Raw genomic sequence first — 16,320 nt, 5'->3', positions numbered from 1 at the left:
AGACCAGGTTGGGGATTTACTGCCAACTGAAGTTATGGAATGTTTACTCATGAGTATAATTCATTGGCTGATCCCTCCTGGTGACCTGGATGGAATTACTCTATGTGATCCTTCATAACCCATAGGAAGTCCCACCCAGTTTAGTATTTCAAATGGTGAAAGTCCTCAATGGCGCTGCCCATGCTAAAACGACCTTTTGGCATTAAAGTCCTCTATCTCTATGAGTTCACTCTTGACAGGATGCTTTCGTGATAAGCGGGAGGGGGAGGGATTTACCGCGTACCACGGCCTGTGTGCCACTCTAAAATCTCCGTCTGGAAACCGCCTCCTTCCATGTAATCGCGTGCTGTCATTCGTCCAAGCAGAGCCAGTGGGTGCGATCGTGGCACTGGCGGAGTGGAGCAAGCGACTGCTGTATGTAAATTAATATTTCAAACGCTACATTGTCACCTGAGGATTGTAGCACATACTCCGCAACTAATGTCTCCATCTTTACGAGGAAACTGATGCTAGCTAGACAGAATCGTTGGTTTCGCTATCGTTGTATATCGTGCTGTTTCTTACTACAAGGTGAGTGAACGGCGAGTTTGTGATGATGTCCAAGTCAATTATCCACAGCTGACCTGTAGCGAGCGAAATGCATGCATTGGAATACAGATGGGTTGACATTGCGATTCAATTTCTCGATGACCGGTTTATTCACAAATAGTCCCGTCAGTTAATGAAATGCTGCTATTTCATGTTCCTTGATTGTTTTTGTGCAGTTCACAAATCTTTTCTAAAACCATGCAACAGAGATCATTGTGGCTCGAGCCTCTTCCTTGAAAATGGTGTCTGACATACTAATGATGGGAAACATTTGTAATGAAATGAAAGGGTCTTTCAAGTCCACTGTATGCAAAATATATGCAAAACAGCTTCCAAGAGGGGTCAGAAAGGGGTCATTTTGATTGGCAGTATGTTAGCCTTTATCTCAACAATGAAGTTGACATTTTGTATGACATTTCCCTCTAAGTATAATTAATTGCCAACAAAATACTTAGTCAATACCCAGTGCTTCTCTGAAATCATAACGTTACTAATAACAGCTGTATGTATCATGCAGAGAGCTCAGATATTGTAATATATCCCACCCTGAACCTCAAACCTCCCACATTATATGGTACAACATACTGTACTACCTTACTTCTCATGTATTAAGAAAATATTATCTTACAACAGCCTACATACACAGTTAGATGGCCCATTCTCTAATAATGGACAGCCAGGGGCGTCATGCACCCATTATTTTATAGGGGGCACTAAGTATGTGTGGATGGATTCTTGAGGGTGGTCTGGAGCCTGCTGAATAATTTTGAAAATGTAGGATTTTTCAAACACCTGAAACAGCTTTTTCCTGCAACCTAGAGCCATATCATTATGCCTAATTCCATGTAAAATATATTTATTTTTCTGCAGAGGTTATCTAAGTGTACCTCTTTTACTGTTCAATTGTAATTTTCATTCAAATGCCACACTGGTATATAGTATCATAACCTTAATATGGTTCTCTGCACCTTTGCTAGCCCAACTGGCTGCATATTCAACTGCGCTATTTCTCCTTTACAGCTTTTGTCATCTGCATCCAACTGGACTCTATGCAGCCGGCTATACACTCATGTCCCCCGGCGACCAGCTCTACATAAAACATCCTCCTTTCAGGCTGCAAGGGCGGCGATTTCCTCCTTAGTGTGCATATTTTTAAAGCTAGTTGTCTTAATAAAACACAATTTTGTACCACCATGCTAGACTGGGTAATGCTACTTCCTGATGTTGCACATGGCGTTCAGCCAGGGGTAAACAGACTGCTGCAACCGGATTGGCTGAATATCAGAGGTAGCATTAACCACTCTAGCATGGTGGTGGAACATTTTATTAAGACAGTACGCATATTTTTTTCCCAGCTGCTCTCAATTAAAACTATTTGAGGAAATTGAGCCTGAACTGAGGATGCTTTATGTATGAGCCTGTCGCCAGAGGACAAGTTTATAAAGGGCTTGGTTGTTTAGCAACAAAACCGACACGTGCACAACTATGGGGCAAAACAGACTGGGTTGGCTTAGATTGTTGACATGTAAATTATATTTTGTCTCCAAGTGTTTATTGAAAACATACACTGAACAAAAATATAAATGCAACATCCAACAATTTCTAAGATTTTACTGAGTTACAGTTCATATAAGGAAATCAGTCAATTGAAATAAATGTATTGGGCCCTAATCTATGGATTTCACATGACTAGGAATACAGCTATGCATCTGGTCACAGATACCTTTTAAAAAACAAAAGTAGGGGCGTGGATCAGAAAACCAGTCAGTATCTGGTGTGACCACCATTTGCCTCATGCAGCACGACACATCTCCTTCACATGGAGTTGATCAGGCTGTTGATTGTGGCCTGTGGAATGTTGTCCCACTCCTCTTCAATGACTGATGAGCTGCTGGATATTGGCGGGAACTGGAACACACTGTCATACACGTTGATCCAGAGCATCCCAAACATGCTTAATGGGTGACATGTCTGAGTATGCAGGCCATGGAAGAACTGGGACGTTTTTAGCTTCCAGGAATTGTATACAGGTCCTTGTGACATGGGGCCTTGCATTATCGTGCTGTAACAGGTGATGGCGGTGGATGAATGGCACGACAATGGGCCTCAGGATCTCGTCACGGTATCTCTGTGCATTCAAATTGCTATTGATCAAATGTGTGTTCATTTGCCGTAGCTTATGCCTGCCCACACCATAACTCCACCGCCACCATGGGGCACTCTGTTCACAACGTTGACATCATCAAACCGCTCGTCCACACAACTCCATACACGCTACGCTGTATGCCATCTGCCCGGTACAGTTGAAACCAGGATGAATCCGTTAAGGGCACACTTTTCCAGCGTGCCAGTGGCTATCGAAGGTGAGCATTTGCCAACTGAAGTATTTTACAACGCTTAACTGCAGTCAGGTCAAGACCCTGGTGAGGATGCCGAGCACGCAGATGAGCTTCCCTGAAAATGTTTCTGACAGTTTGTGCAGAAATTATTCGGTTGTGCAAACCCACAGTTTCATCAGCTGTCTGGGTGGCTGGTCTCAGACGATCCCGCAGGTGAAGAAGCCAGATGAGGAGGTCCTGGGCTGGCGTGGTTACACGTGGTCTCCGGTTGTGAGGCCGGTTGGATGTACTGCCAAATTCTCTAAAATGACGTTGGAGGCGGCTTATGGTATAGAAATGAACATTCAGTTCTCTGGCAAAAGCTCTGGTGGACATTCCTGCAGTCAGCATGCCTTAGTGCACCTGTGTAATGATCATGCTGTTTAATCAACTTCTTGATATGCTACACCTGTCAGGTGGATGGATTATCTTGGCAAAGGAGAAATGCTCACTAATAGGGATGTAAACAAATCTGTGCACAAACTTTGAGAGAAATAAGCTTTTTGTGTGTGAAACAGTTCAGGGATCTTTTATTTCAGCTCATGAAACATGGGACCAACACTTTACATGTTGTGTTTTATATTTTTGTCCAGTGGAAATACATTTGCACAATGAGCAGTTGTCGTCTCTCAAATACATTGTTACAGTTGTTGGTTAGCTAGCTAGCGAATTTGAGCCATATTAGCATTGACATGAAATCATTAAAAACACCTCAAAACAAGACATGGTATCAAGAACATGATGAAACTAGCTGAAAGGAGTCACTTACAATTCCCCACATGGCAGTTTCTTGTCATTGTTGGTAGCTATCTGGCCATCCCAATTCACAGCAACTCACGGACTTCTGCCCCATTGAAGCGTTTGTATCGTTTTCGTGACGTTGTCAGCTAACCAGTCTATAGCCGGCTAAATAGAGTCCAGTTGGACGCAGATGACGAACAACGTAAAAGGAATAATGCAGCCGGTTGGCCTACATCTCTGCTAAAATCTGGGTAAAAGATTTAAAGGAATGTGAGTCTTATTCAGTACATTTAGTAATTGCTTGCTTTTCTAAAGTCTAGCAACCTTGCCAGCAGGTATGCCAGCTAAGGTAGTTAGACAAGCTACTCTAACTTGATCGCCTGAAATGGCTTGGTAGCTAGTTATGAGGTTGGGAGATTGGGAACCTTTCTAGCTAGCTAAAGCCAACTTCATAAAATTGCTAGGTGGCTATTATTACAGAGAAACAACCAAACATTTTCGTTTTATTTATTAATCAAGAAGGAATCAATAGGCTACAGAGCTTGATCAAATTCATTTACAAACATACCTCCTGCAAGTCCTGCCCATCACTGGCAGCTAAAATCAAGTCAAACACTGTGTCTCTCTCTCTCTCTCTCCTCCTCCACTAACGATACTGTCTGCATGCACTAGAGTATCTAGCGTCCTGCCTAAAATATCTTTGCTCCTTGGTGCACCTAGTAAGGAACCACTTACTAGGGAGAATAGGGGGGGTTACTATTTGCCTGGTCCAGTCATTGTGCCCCCTCTGTAAAATACCACTGACAGATCTTTTTATAAATAATTATTATAAAACGTGGGCTTAAAAATGAAGTTTAGTAATTAATTTAACATCTGAAAATGTTTAAAACGGGACAAATCTGAGGGGGCATGTGCCCTTGTGCCCCCTATGGGCATGACATCTCTGGACACAGCTGATGGGAGGCTTACAGTAAATGGGTGCATTTTGGAGTGTAATTTCTCAACTTTGCATGATGCCCGTGAGAAATGATTGATCTGTCTTCTAGTCGCTTGCCCCCTCTGCTCCACCTTAATATCCCAGCACTTTGTCTAGTCCGATGGAAACATCAATGCTGGATGCCCATTGTCGATGGTGAAGACACTAATAAAAATCAATGGCCTTCTTGGTTATGCTTGTAACGAAACAAGCATATGGGGCTCCCTACTAGTAAGCCTGTTCCCTGGTTGTCCGTCTTAGAAATATTGGACTTATTGACTTGCATGTTCAGTACAAAAAGCTGGAAGGCAGCCCAAATTGCTCCTAATCGAACACTGTCTGTACTCTGATACTCCAACTGTATCATCAGCACCCATTTTTGCTGAGACAGAAGATGTTACAAAGGTGCTCAAAGTATGTCGTTGGTGATTCGGGCAAATGCCCTGTCATAGCCTATGTCAAATCACACGGCTTGCATAACCCAATCTCTGACTCTTCAGGCAGTATTCTAATTAAATAGGAGGTTCTGTAAGTGTCAGAGAGTAGGGGAATGCCACTGAAGAGTTCAGAATAGAGATACTACATTGTGAGAAACAGCTGAAAAGATGTTGATCAGGTGTCAGTCCTCATTGTCTTTCACTCACAACCCTGACTATTTCTCTCACTATCAGATCCCTGTCTTTAGGCCTGACTTTGTTGTGTCTTGAAAAAGAGGAATTAAATATTCAGCAGAAAAGCAGTTGGCTCCCCCAGGCTCGCTCTCATCCCACAGTACTCCTTCCTCATCTTCCTTCTGCCTCTCACAATCCCCCCTCTGCCACTTTATTTTTCTCTCTCTCCGATTAATATCATCGATGGAGACATTGCTGAATTATACATTTGGTGTTCTATCGATGCTGTCTTCTCCTCCTACTACACTTTTGCTTTCTGCTAATGTTGTCTTAAGAACCAGTGCTCATCAAATATGCATCAGTCCAAGACCTATTTTTAGCATTTGTATTTATCTTGACTTTCATACCTCCCTTTCAAATGTATTAACATGCTCCAAGGGAGAGGAGGCTGGAACTGAGAGAATGTTGAGGCAGCCCACAGCTTAGAAGAGGGAGAGTATATGAGAGAAAGAAAGAGGATGCAAGACGGGTGGCTGGCAAGAAGTCGGTGAAAGTTATTTAGGTATTAGATAAGTGACAGATGTCAAGTGGCGTTTAGAAGTTGTTTTAAATGGGACAGAAGGAACTTTAGAACCTGTGTAAAATATATATATATATATATATATATATATATATATATATATAGTACAGGACCAAACTGGATTTGAAAAGTAAAAATATGATCATAAATGTAAAAATATGTATAGCAAAATACAAGAATACGCTCTCATGTCAGACTGAGACCTACTGTCAATTTTAGTTTTACAAGTTCAGTAAACACTGTATATTTCAGAATACCGTTAAACTGCATTTTCTCTTGTTCTGTGTACGTTAGAGTGCCTCACCATCACAACCTCTTGACCATGCTGAGTGTGTGTACAGTCCTCCTGGTGGTGGCTGCTGCAGCCCTCTCCTCTGCAGACTCCGACACGCACAGACACGACTCCAACTTGGAGATCTGTATCCTGCTGTGTGTGTGTCTGTTTCCTTTTTCAGAATATTAAAAGAGGAGTCCATTTGGAGGACCCTTGATTAGTGTGTATGTATTGAAATGTCTGTCAGCATTTCTTCCTGAACCCCCCTCCTCTCAGACAAGCGTCTGTTTGAGACCAAGAGGAAAGACCAACTAAACGCTCTGAAGAACCTGGTGGAGCTCAATGACATCAACCAGCAGTATAAGATCATAGACATCATGCTGAAGGGACTGTTTAAGGTACAATGGCTCCACTCCTGTTTAACTTCCCTTCATGCTGACCATTAGCTAGAAACAGGACGTTGTGGCCTTAGTGGGAAGTAATAGCAGTGTTAGTTCTATATCGTGGAGCTCCGCCCCATAGGGGAGCTCTGCTCCTAATGGTTTACCCTCTGCCCTAAGGCAGCAGCAGCCTGAGACAAAATTATGCACACACCTACAGCCAATAGGAGTACAGGTGTCCCTATAAGAGGGGGTGCCTCCCCTCAATCAGCCTCCCTTTTTCTTCAGCGACTGGACTAGACTGAAGAAGCCAAGAAGAGACGAAGAGAAGACTCAGGACGAAGAAAACGCAGTCGATTTTCCAGATCATTGACGTCGTCCTACAATGAGCACACCAAGCTTATCCATAGGGTAAGTATTTAACAAAAGCTATTTTTAGAGCTCAATTTCGCCGTTCCCCTTGGCGGCTGTCGACCCCCCCGACATATGTTTCGTGGGTTGAGGGACACAGCACGCCAGGGACAGCTTCATTAATCCCCCACTATGCGCCAGCTGCGCCCTCCTTTTTTGAAGGAGTGGAAGCAGCGTTGGGCATTTTTAGGGAGGATATTCCTCTTGAGGATGTGCTATCAGTGTTAGTCTCAGCTTCTGAGGCATCATCTGAAGGCGCTGACTCAGGAGATGACAGGGCTATTGGGGAAGAAATGAATATTCTATTGGAACAATTCATTACACTGACCCAGATGTTTAACACCCCTTTTCCTTCGGGAAATTGTGAGGTCATTACATCCCTGGATGATGATGCCACAGCCTCTCTGTGCCTGAATTCTCAGGTCTCATTGAGTGGGCTGCTAAACAGCGGGAGATTAAGCTGCCCCCCATTCCCTCCAACCCGGAAGTGGATATGAGGAAGGGCGGCCGTTACTCTCGCTACAGCTTGGCGTCAGACGGCGGCCTCCAGCAGCAAGGGAGCGGGCCTCGCCCCCCCCCCGCAGCGCCAGAGGTGCCGGCGAGAGAGGTCATTAAAGCGTCATCCTGGCATCACCCGAAGGGCGGCCAGAAGAGACGCCGTTTATGACAGGCGAGGGGGAGAGAACGGAAGACGGCACAGCGCCTGCTGTGACCGAGCCCACTGTCCCCCCCCACTCTACCGTTGAGTGTATGGAGGAGAATGTTTTTTGTTGATGTGTGTATTAAAGAGTTGGCTATACTTGACACTGTCAAAAAAGAGCCCCTTTTCCATAATACATCCGAGAGCGTTTGACCTTCCTCACTCTCGCTCTCTCTCTTACCACTATGAGTGCAGCTCAGCCCACCATGGTGCGTTGCTGAATGCACACATAAGGCAGGTATATAAAAGGTATTAAGTGTACCTTATAAATACCTCACTTTACAGACTCCTAGGAGTGCTGTAGTGAGTGTCTCACATAGCAGGCTGCAGTCTCAGCCAGATAATGGCATGATGACGCGACCGCTATTCGGGACGGCGCTCTGTCTCAGGCTAACGCCTCAGTCAGTGCTGTTCAGACCCGTGCTGCGTTCACGGAGGGCCTGATTACTACGGTTACGGGCGTAACCAACGTATCGGCGCCCCCGTTTTCTCTCAGAACGCGCTGATAATAACCACATTGGGGATGGCGCACTATCACAGACTAAGGTCTCTGTTAGTACGACCCAGACCCATGCTGCGTTCAAGAAGGGCCCGATTACCACGGTCACGAAGGTGCCCAGTGTATCGGCGCCCCCACCTTTTTCTGAACGCGCCCAGGCTCACCACACTGAGTGTAGTTCAGCCCACCAGAGGTGCAGAGCTGAACGCACACAGGAGGTGAAAGGAGGTATAATACCTAGACGCCGTCTTGGTTTATCTCAAAGAGACCTCACATTACAGACTCCAAGGAGTACTGTAGTGAGTGCCTCTCATAGCAGGCTGCAGTCTCAGTCAGGAGACATGATGACGCAGCCGCTAGTTGGGGATGGCGCACTATCGCAGACTAAGGTCTCGGTTAGTGCGATTCAGACCCATGCTGCGTTCACGGAGGGCCCGATTACCACGGTCACGAAGGTGCCCAGTGTATCGGCGCCCCCACTTCCCTTTGAACGCGCTAATACGCACCACACTGAGCGTGACTCAACCCACCAGGGGTGCAGAGTTGAACACACACAGAAGGTGAAAGTTAAGAAGGTATCAAGGCGCCGCCTTGTTTTACCTCATAGAGACCTCATACTACAGACTTCTAGGAGTACTGTAGTGAAGGGCTCTGATAGCGAATTGCAGTCACCTAAGATGACGCAATCGCTTGCTGGGGATGGTGCCCTGCTGCAGGCTGTGGCCTCGGTCAGCGCAATTCAGACCCGCGATGCGTTCAAGGAGGGCAGGAATACGACGGTTACGGGTTTAACCGATGTCCCTACTCCTCTTTCTTTCTCAGAACGCATTTCCTCTCCCTTTCACGGGAGGCCCACCTTGGGCTGTTCCACCACTTTAATGTTGGGGAACAGTGGCGGTAAGGGCCATAGAGGAATACAGGTCCTTCCTACTGGATGCACCACAGCTTCGCGCCCAGCCACTTTCTCTGCATTGCTGGCAGTGGCGAAGAAGCTGCACCCTCTCACGCTGGCTAGAACAGACGTTGCAGAAGGGTTATGCTCTCCAATTCCACGGACCCCACCCCCGTTCAGGGAGTGGTGGAGACGGTGATGAAAACGCCAGACAAAGTGGCCGCTCTGATGACAGAGATTACGGAACTTTTGGCGAAGGAGGCGGTGACAGTAGTTCCCCCGGGAGCAAAAGAACAAAGGGCTATATTCGCCTTATTTCCTAGTGCCCAAAAAGACGGGGGGAGTGAGGCCGATTTTGGATTTACGCATTCTCAACGAGAGCATAACCAAACGGCCCTTCCGAATGCTAACGACAAAAGCGTCTGCTGGAATGTGTCCAGAGAGGGGACTTTTGTACGAGCATAGACCTAAAGGACGCGTACTTTCATGTGCCGGTTCAGCCGCGTCACAGGAAGTTTCTGCGGTTCGCCTTTCAAGGGGTGGCGTACGAATACACGAGGATGCCATTTGGGTACGCCCTGGCACCTCGCACATTTTCCAAGTGTGTGGAGGCGGCATTGGAACCGTTGCGTCGTCAGGGAATACGGCTACTAGCCTACCTGGACGACCTACTGGTTCTCGCCCCGTCAGCAGAGCTGGCGATCACTCACACAACACAGACAGTGATGCATCTCACAAGTCTGGGGTTCGCTGTGAATTGGAAAAAGAGTGCGCCCTGGCCCACTCATCAGATTGTCTACCTGGGGATACAGCTAGACACTGTGAGGATGAGGGCTCGAATTTCGGACCCCCGAAGGATAGCCTTGTTGCTAGCCCTAAGGAAGTGTCGTCCGAATCACACGGTGACGGCGCTGTCGATCATGTCACTTTTGGGTCTCATGTCAGCCCACTCTGTGGTTCCGCTGGGACTCCTGCACATGCGCAGGACGCAGCGATGGTTCGCCCAACTAAGACTAGACCCATTGCGTCAACGTCATCGGTTGGTGGTGGTTCCCCTCTCGCTCAGTGCAGACCTAAACTATTGGAGAAACTCGCGCGTTCTCACGCACGGAGTCCCGATAGGAAAGGTGTCCTCTCACATCCCAGTATTCACGGATGCGTCCCTGACGGGATGGGGAGGGACATGTCAGACACAAGCGATAGGTGTGTGGCCTCAATCAGGTCGTCACATCAACCTCCTGGAGTTGGAAACGGTTCGACTGGTTCTGACCCACTTCGCGTCTACCCTTCGGGGTCGCGATGTGCTGGTCTGGTCAGACAACCGGACCACAGTAGCCCACATAAATCGCCAGGGTGGAGTCAGGTCTCCTGCTCTCCATCGGGCGGCAGAGGAATTGTGGCTGTGGGCTCACGAGCACCTTCGCTCATTGAGAGCAGCACACATTCCGGGCTACTTGAACGTAGGAGCAGACCTCATGTCAAGAGGGGGTCCTCGAGACGACGAGTGGTGTCTGCATCCAGACATTGTTCTCCAGATTTGGGAACAATTCGGGAGAGCCGAGGTGGACCTATTCGCGTCACGCGTGAACGCGCAATGTCCTCTGTGGTTCTCTCTGAGGGAACAGGACGAACCGCCACTGGGAAGGGACGCCTTTGCGCACCAACCGTGGCCGAGAGTTCTCCTGTATGCATTCCCTCCGCTGTCCTGCATTCTCCAACTGCTAGCCAGGGTGAGGTCAGGGGGGCTGTCAGTGATACTGATAGCGCCCGATCGCCCGGGGGCTCTGTGGTTTGCGGAGATGAGTCAGATGTTGATTGCGCCACCTTGGCCAATTCCACATCGACGGGACGCGTTGTCTCAGGCGGCTGGCACGATAGGGAAATTGCCCATAATCGGCCAACCACTGAAGGCCTGGCTGCTGAGAGGGACAGGCTAGAGCGCCGTGGGTTATCTGATGCAGTGATCAGGACCATACAGGGTTCACGTGCCAGTTCCACTTCTAAGATGTATGCCAGTAGATGGAACGTGTTTTCACGATGGTGTGTCACACAAGGTGTGGACCCCATGAGCTGTCAGGTGGAGAGTATTCTCTCTTTTCTGCAGCTCATGTTTGATAAGCAAAAATCACCTGCCACGATTAGAGTGTTTGCAGCAGCGATTTCAGCTTGTCATGAGGGTTTTGGCAGAGACAATGTCTTTAGTTACCCTCTAGTGAAACGCTTCCTATTAGGAACGCGGCGACTTAGGCCAACACCTAGAGTCACGCTTCCTCAGTGGGATTTGGCTTTGGTACTCGAAGCGCTATGTAAGTCGCCGTTCGAGCCATTGAATCAAATACCCCTCAAGATGCTGTCTATCAAGACAGCACTGTTGCTCGCTTTGACTACAGCTAAGCGGGTCAGTGATTTGTGTGCTCTTTCGACGAGACCTGACTGCCTGGCCATCAATGGTGACCTGAGCAGAGCAGTGTTACGTCCTAACCCGGCATTTGTGCCGAAGGTTATTAAGAGTTCATATAGGTCACAGACCGTGGAGCTGTGGGCTTTTTCTCCTCCTCCTCATAGAGAGAGGAGTGAGGAGAAGCTCCATCGCCTGTGCCCGGTACGCGCTTTGGCGTGTTACGTCGAGCGCACAGCAGCGATTAGGTCATCGCCTCAGTTGTTTGTGTGTCACGGTGCGGCTGCACTAGGTAGACCACTTTCAAAACAGAGGCTGTCTCACTGGCTTTGTGAAGGCATTGAGACAGCTTATGAGGTAGCAGGGCGGCAATTGCCTCAGGGTATCAGAGCTCACTCCACTCGTGGAGTAGCGGCTTCTACTGCCCTTTTTAGAGGAACAGGAGTAGAGGATATCTGTAGAGCAGCATCCTGGTCGACGCAGTCTCCATTTATCCGTTTCTATCTCTTAGATATGTCTTCTAATTCTCTGGCTCGATCTGTACTCAGCGTGGCTGAAGGGAGATCTTGAGCAAGAAAGAGAGGAGAAGCAGGACTGTGGACACAGGTTTCCATCAGGTCCGCTTTGGTTAGGAAGACGTGTTTTTGACAGATGTGTTTTCTAACTCTTTGGCTCGGTCTGTACTCAGCATAGCTGAAGGGAGATCTGGAGCTAGGAAGAGAGGGAAAAGCAGGACTATGGACTGGGTTTCCATCAGGTCCACTTTGGATAAGAAAACATATTTTGTGGCATGAATCCTGACTGACAGGGTCAGTACAGTAGAGGCATGCGTTGATTAACAGAGTATGAGGTCATCTATCTGCTTGTTCAGTTAGTATGACTCATGTTTTTGTTCCTGCCCACTAATCTCTGGGATTCCATTGAGTGAGTGAGGCGGTCTACCGCGTTCATAATGTAGAGTGACACTTGATGTCATTCCATTAGTGGTCGGTAGTGTTTTCACAGGATATTGAGGCACATCTATCTGCTAGTACAGATTAGTATGGCTTATATTCTGGTGATCTGCCCACTAGTCATTGGCATTGCCATTGGACTAGGTGGGGCGGGTCTTTTAACCGATGACGCGGTATATTGTGACGCCCGTAGGGTTTTTTAGTTGCAGTACTGCGGGACTCGGTTGCAGCCATTGCTAGGCTTGACTTTCTCGTTTCGATGGGAAGTGTTAGGCTCGGCAGGGAGTACATTTTGGAGCGCTACGCTCCGCCTTAAACCATTAGGAGCAGAGCTCCCCTATGGGGCGGAGCTCCACGATATAGAACGATTAGTTACCGGAGTGTAACTCCAGTTCTATGAGTGGAGCGGAGCCCCATAGGACTTAAGGCCCTGCCGACCCTCTCTAGTCTCGCTGAAGAAAAATATCTCGGGAGGCTGATTGAGGGGAGGCACCCCCTCTTATAGGGACACCTGTACTCCTATTGGCTGTAGGTGTGTGCATAATTTTGTCTCAGGCTGCTGCTGCCTTAGGGCAGAGGGTAAACCATTAGGAGCAGAGCTCCCCTATGGGGCTCCGCTCCACTCATAGAACTGGAGTTACACTCCGGTAACTAATCGTTTCTAATCATGTTTAGATTATTATGATCTCATGAGTAGGCAAATAAGGCGATTTGCTAAGCAGTATCTAAGTATCCGGTCACTAATAAGACTAGAGTAACCCGGATTTAGCTTATAAGTCATCCTATTATGCTTGAGGCATCACCGTATATACTGTATTCTTCCCACATATATACGGTTTGATTCCCAGAGGACATATCTGCTATGTATCTGCTCTCTGCCCAAGGATAACTATGGTAGTCAACCCACAGTGGGCAATCTACATTGTCAGCGTGTGTGTGTTCTGTGAAGGTGTTGGAGGACTCGAGGGCCATCCTTATTGCAGCCAACATGAAGGCTGATGATCCCTTCCCCATAGATGACAAAATCAAAGAAGGTCAGATTATGGACCATTATACCTTTACTACACTTTGGTCTCTCTCCTCCCTCTCTTTCTCACTCAATGCTAATCTGGTTTCTCTGTCACCATCTTGTTTTTTTCTCCACTTCTGCCTGCCTCTCCTCTCCCTCCCCTTTTCCCTCTCCGCCTCTTACGTTTTCTGTCATTACTCACTGTCCCTCCAAACTGTTCCCTCCCTTTTTCATTCTCTCTCTTGCTCTCTCTTTTAGTATGTCAGTCTGCAGTGATTTAGGTTCTAGTTTATTCCCTAAATATGAAATGTAGATTTCTCTCTCTCTCTCTCCCCCTCCCCCCATAGCCTACTCCCATGTGGTGGAGAACACAGCGTTCTTTGGGGACGTGGCGTTGCGTTTCCCACGTATTGTCCACCACTACTACGACCGCAACCCTGACTGGGGTGGCCTTCTGCGATGGGGGCTACGCTTCTGCAACCTTACTGGGGTGTTCACCGGGGGAGCACACCAGCATGTTCTTTCACTGGTGAGACTGGGGTAGAACTGGGAGGAAATTCTGGGGCATAGCGGAAATGTTTATGGTTTATTTATAGCCAACAGGTGTAATGTATTATAACCTCCTTATTACTAAATGTTTTATAAGCATACCATTATAATAACTCATGTTTTTCTATGTGCCATTTTTTCCCCTATGGATTCAAAATGGCTGATAACTCTCCCTCCTCCCCTCCTTGTCTCTCAGATGTCGCAGGAGTTGGGAATAATAGAGAAATCCCCAGACTTCACCAACCCATATCGCACTGAGAGAGACGACGTGAGTAACATACACAGTGGCTCTCAGCCTCTGTAACCACATTGTATACCATCGCAGTGAAGCCTACCAGACAGACTTGGAAGACGTGTTCTTTTAAGACTTGTTTAAGAAACAAGCTTGACTATGTTTGTGTCAGTAAAACTCATACTGACTGCACCTTTTTGCTTTCCCATCCTCTGCTGTTTGATACTCCATACACCTATTATTCAAAAACGCCCTTCTCAAACACGTTCACACGCTCTGCTTTTCTCTGGCGCAGGTTCTTCACACTGCAGAGGCTTTTCAGAAGATCCTGAGGGAGGAGGAGAAGAGAAGGAGGAAAGAGGACAAGAGGAAAGAGATTAGGAAGGGGCCCCGCATATCCCGCTCCCGTGCTGAGCTATAGTACTCTACCTCAACTCTTGGAGAGAAATGAAGAGGAGAGGAGAAGGAACATGTAGGGGGATGTCCTGAGTCCTAGATTCAGTGATGAAGAGGTTTGGTCTTGGAACCGGTGTCAAAGGGATAAAGTGGCAGCAGAGAATTTGAGAGGAAAGAGGGAACTAGAACTGTTTATGTGGCACAGGAACAAACTGGAGAGAAGGAAAGGATGATGAGCTGTATCTGTGGAATCAGACTTACTGTATACATAACTGTGCCCAACCTGCAGTTATTATGAAACAAATAAAATACAGCTAGCACTATGTTGAAGAAGATTTTAATAAGGAAAGCTCATTTTCATAACTTGATTACATAACTGTACTTTGGAAGAAACAGCAAATACCCAATATGTTATCTTTTTGTGAATAGATTTAATACAATTCACTACCATGCAAAAACATTACAATTGTTTTGATGATATGGTCTTAGGAAAATTCTAATTTGTCCTCACCATACTACAGCATGTGTACATATGAGTTGTTTACATTCCCATTCAACAAGCTTTAAAATATAAAGCTTGAATATGTTGAATTCTGTTTTGTGTTAGTTTAAGTTTTCCTGTCGCCTTCTCTGGAGTTAGCAGATTTATATAATGAGATTTTATGAGGTTGTTGTTGAATGGTCCATTTATGTCTGCCACTTGCTTTCCTAGAGCCGAATGCTTCCTTAGCTTTGTCTGTGTGTGACTGTCCGCACGAGTGTTAAATGGTGTTTGGTCACTTTTGTTATGATTTTAAATCAAACTATTTTACATATTATTTTGTCTACAATTAGGGAGGGATACTGTCTTAGAGCTGTGTCTTTTGGCAACTTAAACTTCTATATCATGTCACATTTGTTTCTGTCCATCTGATGGCCAAAATGAAATGTCAGAATGGCCATGTTAGAACAGCAGTCACCAAGAACAATGCCTTTTAAAAAACATTATATATTTTGGCATATCTAGGGAAGATCTCAATTCCATACTCCTCCTATCCTGTCTCCTCAAAATCCATTAAACCAGAAATCCCTCCCCTCTGACCTTCTCCTCCAATGGGTTTTGAGAAAGAGGATGCAAGGAGTATGCGATTGAGATCTTTCCTTAGTGTTTTGTTGCCCCCTTGACATTTTGATGGAAATTAGCTCAAATAAGTTATTCAATATACAAAGGTGATGAATGACTGATTATGATTTACTAGAGTTTTGTAAATGCAAATGTTATTTATGTATGTTCAGAGTGGTGGAGGCTGGTGGGAGGAGCTATAGGAGGACGTGCTCATTTTAATGGCTGGAATGGAGTTGATGGAACAGAGTTTACATATGTTTGATTCCATTCCAGCCATTACAATGAGTCTGTCCTCCTATAGCTCCTCCCACAGCCTCCTCTGGTTCAGATTAAGCATCTCATTGCTGAGAATTTACTATTTTGTGTAGATTTATCATACATTTGTTAAGTTTAATAAAATGAAATTACTATGAATCATACTTGTAATTTTGAATCATTACAAATAAATCACTCAGTACACTGAAGATTATTATGATAAAAGTCAATGTCGACAGTCATGAAGTCACGTTTCCCCCCACTGTTTTTGGTTGAACTCATTGGACTGTTGCCGAACAGAAACAGGTCCGTCCGCCATAAACACTTCACCAACGCAACACAAGCCCAAATGTAGACGTGAAGCTTAATCAGACTGAGAGATCATGTCTAATT

General features: G+C 46.3%; 1 protein-coding gene across 2 annotated transcripts; it reads left to right on the top strand.

The window, feature by feature from the left end:
* Nucleotides 1–186: 186 nt before the first annotated feature.
* Nucleotides 187–16,086, top strand: LOC121569008 (coiled-coil domain-containing protein 134-like). Of its 2 annotated transcripts, none has more exons than XM_041879587.2 (7): nucleotides 187–414; nucleotides 6,169–6,293; nucleotides 6,425–6,546; nucleotides 13,331–13,415; nucleotides 13,738–13,919; nucleotides 14,136–14,207; nucleotides 14,467–16,086. In XM_041879587.2, the coding sequence occupies exons 1-7, from the start codon at nucleotides 221–223 to the stop codon at nucleotides 14,590–14,592; spliced, it is 906 nt and encodes a 301-aa protein (XP_041735521.1). In that variant the 5' UTR covers nucleotides 187–220; the 3' UTR covers nucleotides 14,593–16,086. The 2 variants fall into 2 exon arrangements, with proteins under 2 accessions (XP_041735521.1, XP_041735523.1); XM_041879589.2 differs by having other exon boundaries at nucleotides 350–570.
* The last annotated feature ends 234 nt before the right edge of the window (nucleotides 16,087–16,320 follow it).

Source organism: Coregonus clupeaformis, chromosome 7, assembly GCF_020615455.1.
Source record: "Coregonus clupeaformis isolate EN_2021a chromosome 7, ASM2061545v1, whole genome shotgun sequence".
In the NCBI taxonomy this organism is placed as follows: Eukaryota; Metazoa; Chordata; class Actinopteri; order Salmoniformes; family Salmonidae; genus Coregonus; species Coregonus clupeaformis.
This window is presented reverse-complemented; position numbering and strand designations above follow the sequence as displayed.

What these genes read in the sequence shown, in the direction of transcription:
- LOC121569008 (XM_041879587.2), top strand. Translation starts at nt 221, where the DNA reads ATGAGTTCACTCTTGACAGGATGCTTTCGTGATAAGCGGGAGGGGGAG. An exon ending in AGATGACAAAATCAAAGAAG is followed by an intron (nt 13,416 to 13,737) that starts GTCAGATTATGG and finishes CTCCCCCCATAG; the next exon opens with CCTACTCCCATGTGGTGGAG. An exon ending in ATCGCACTGAGAGAGACGAC is followed by an intron (nt 14,208 to 14,466) that starts GTGAGTAACATA and finishes TCTCTGGCGCAG; the next exon opens with GTTCTTCACACTGCAGAGGC.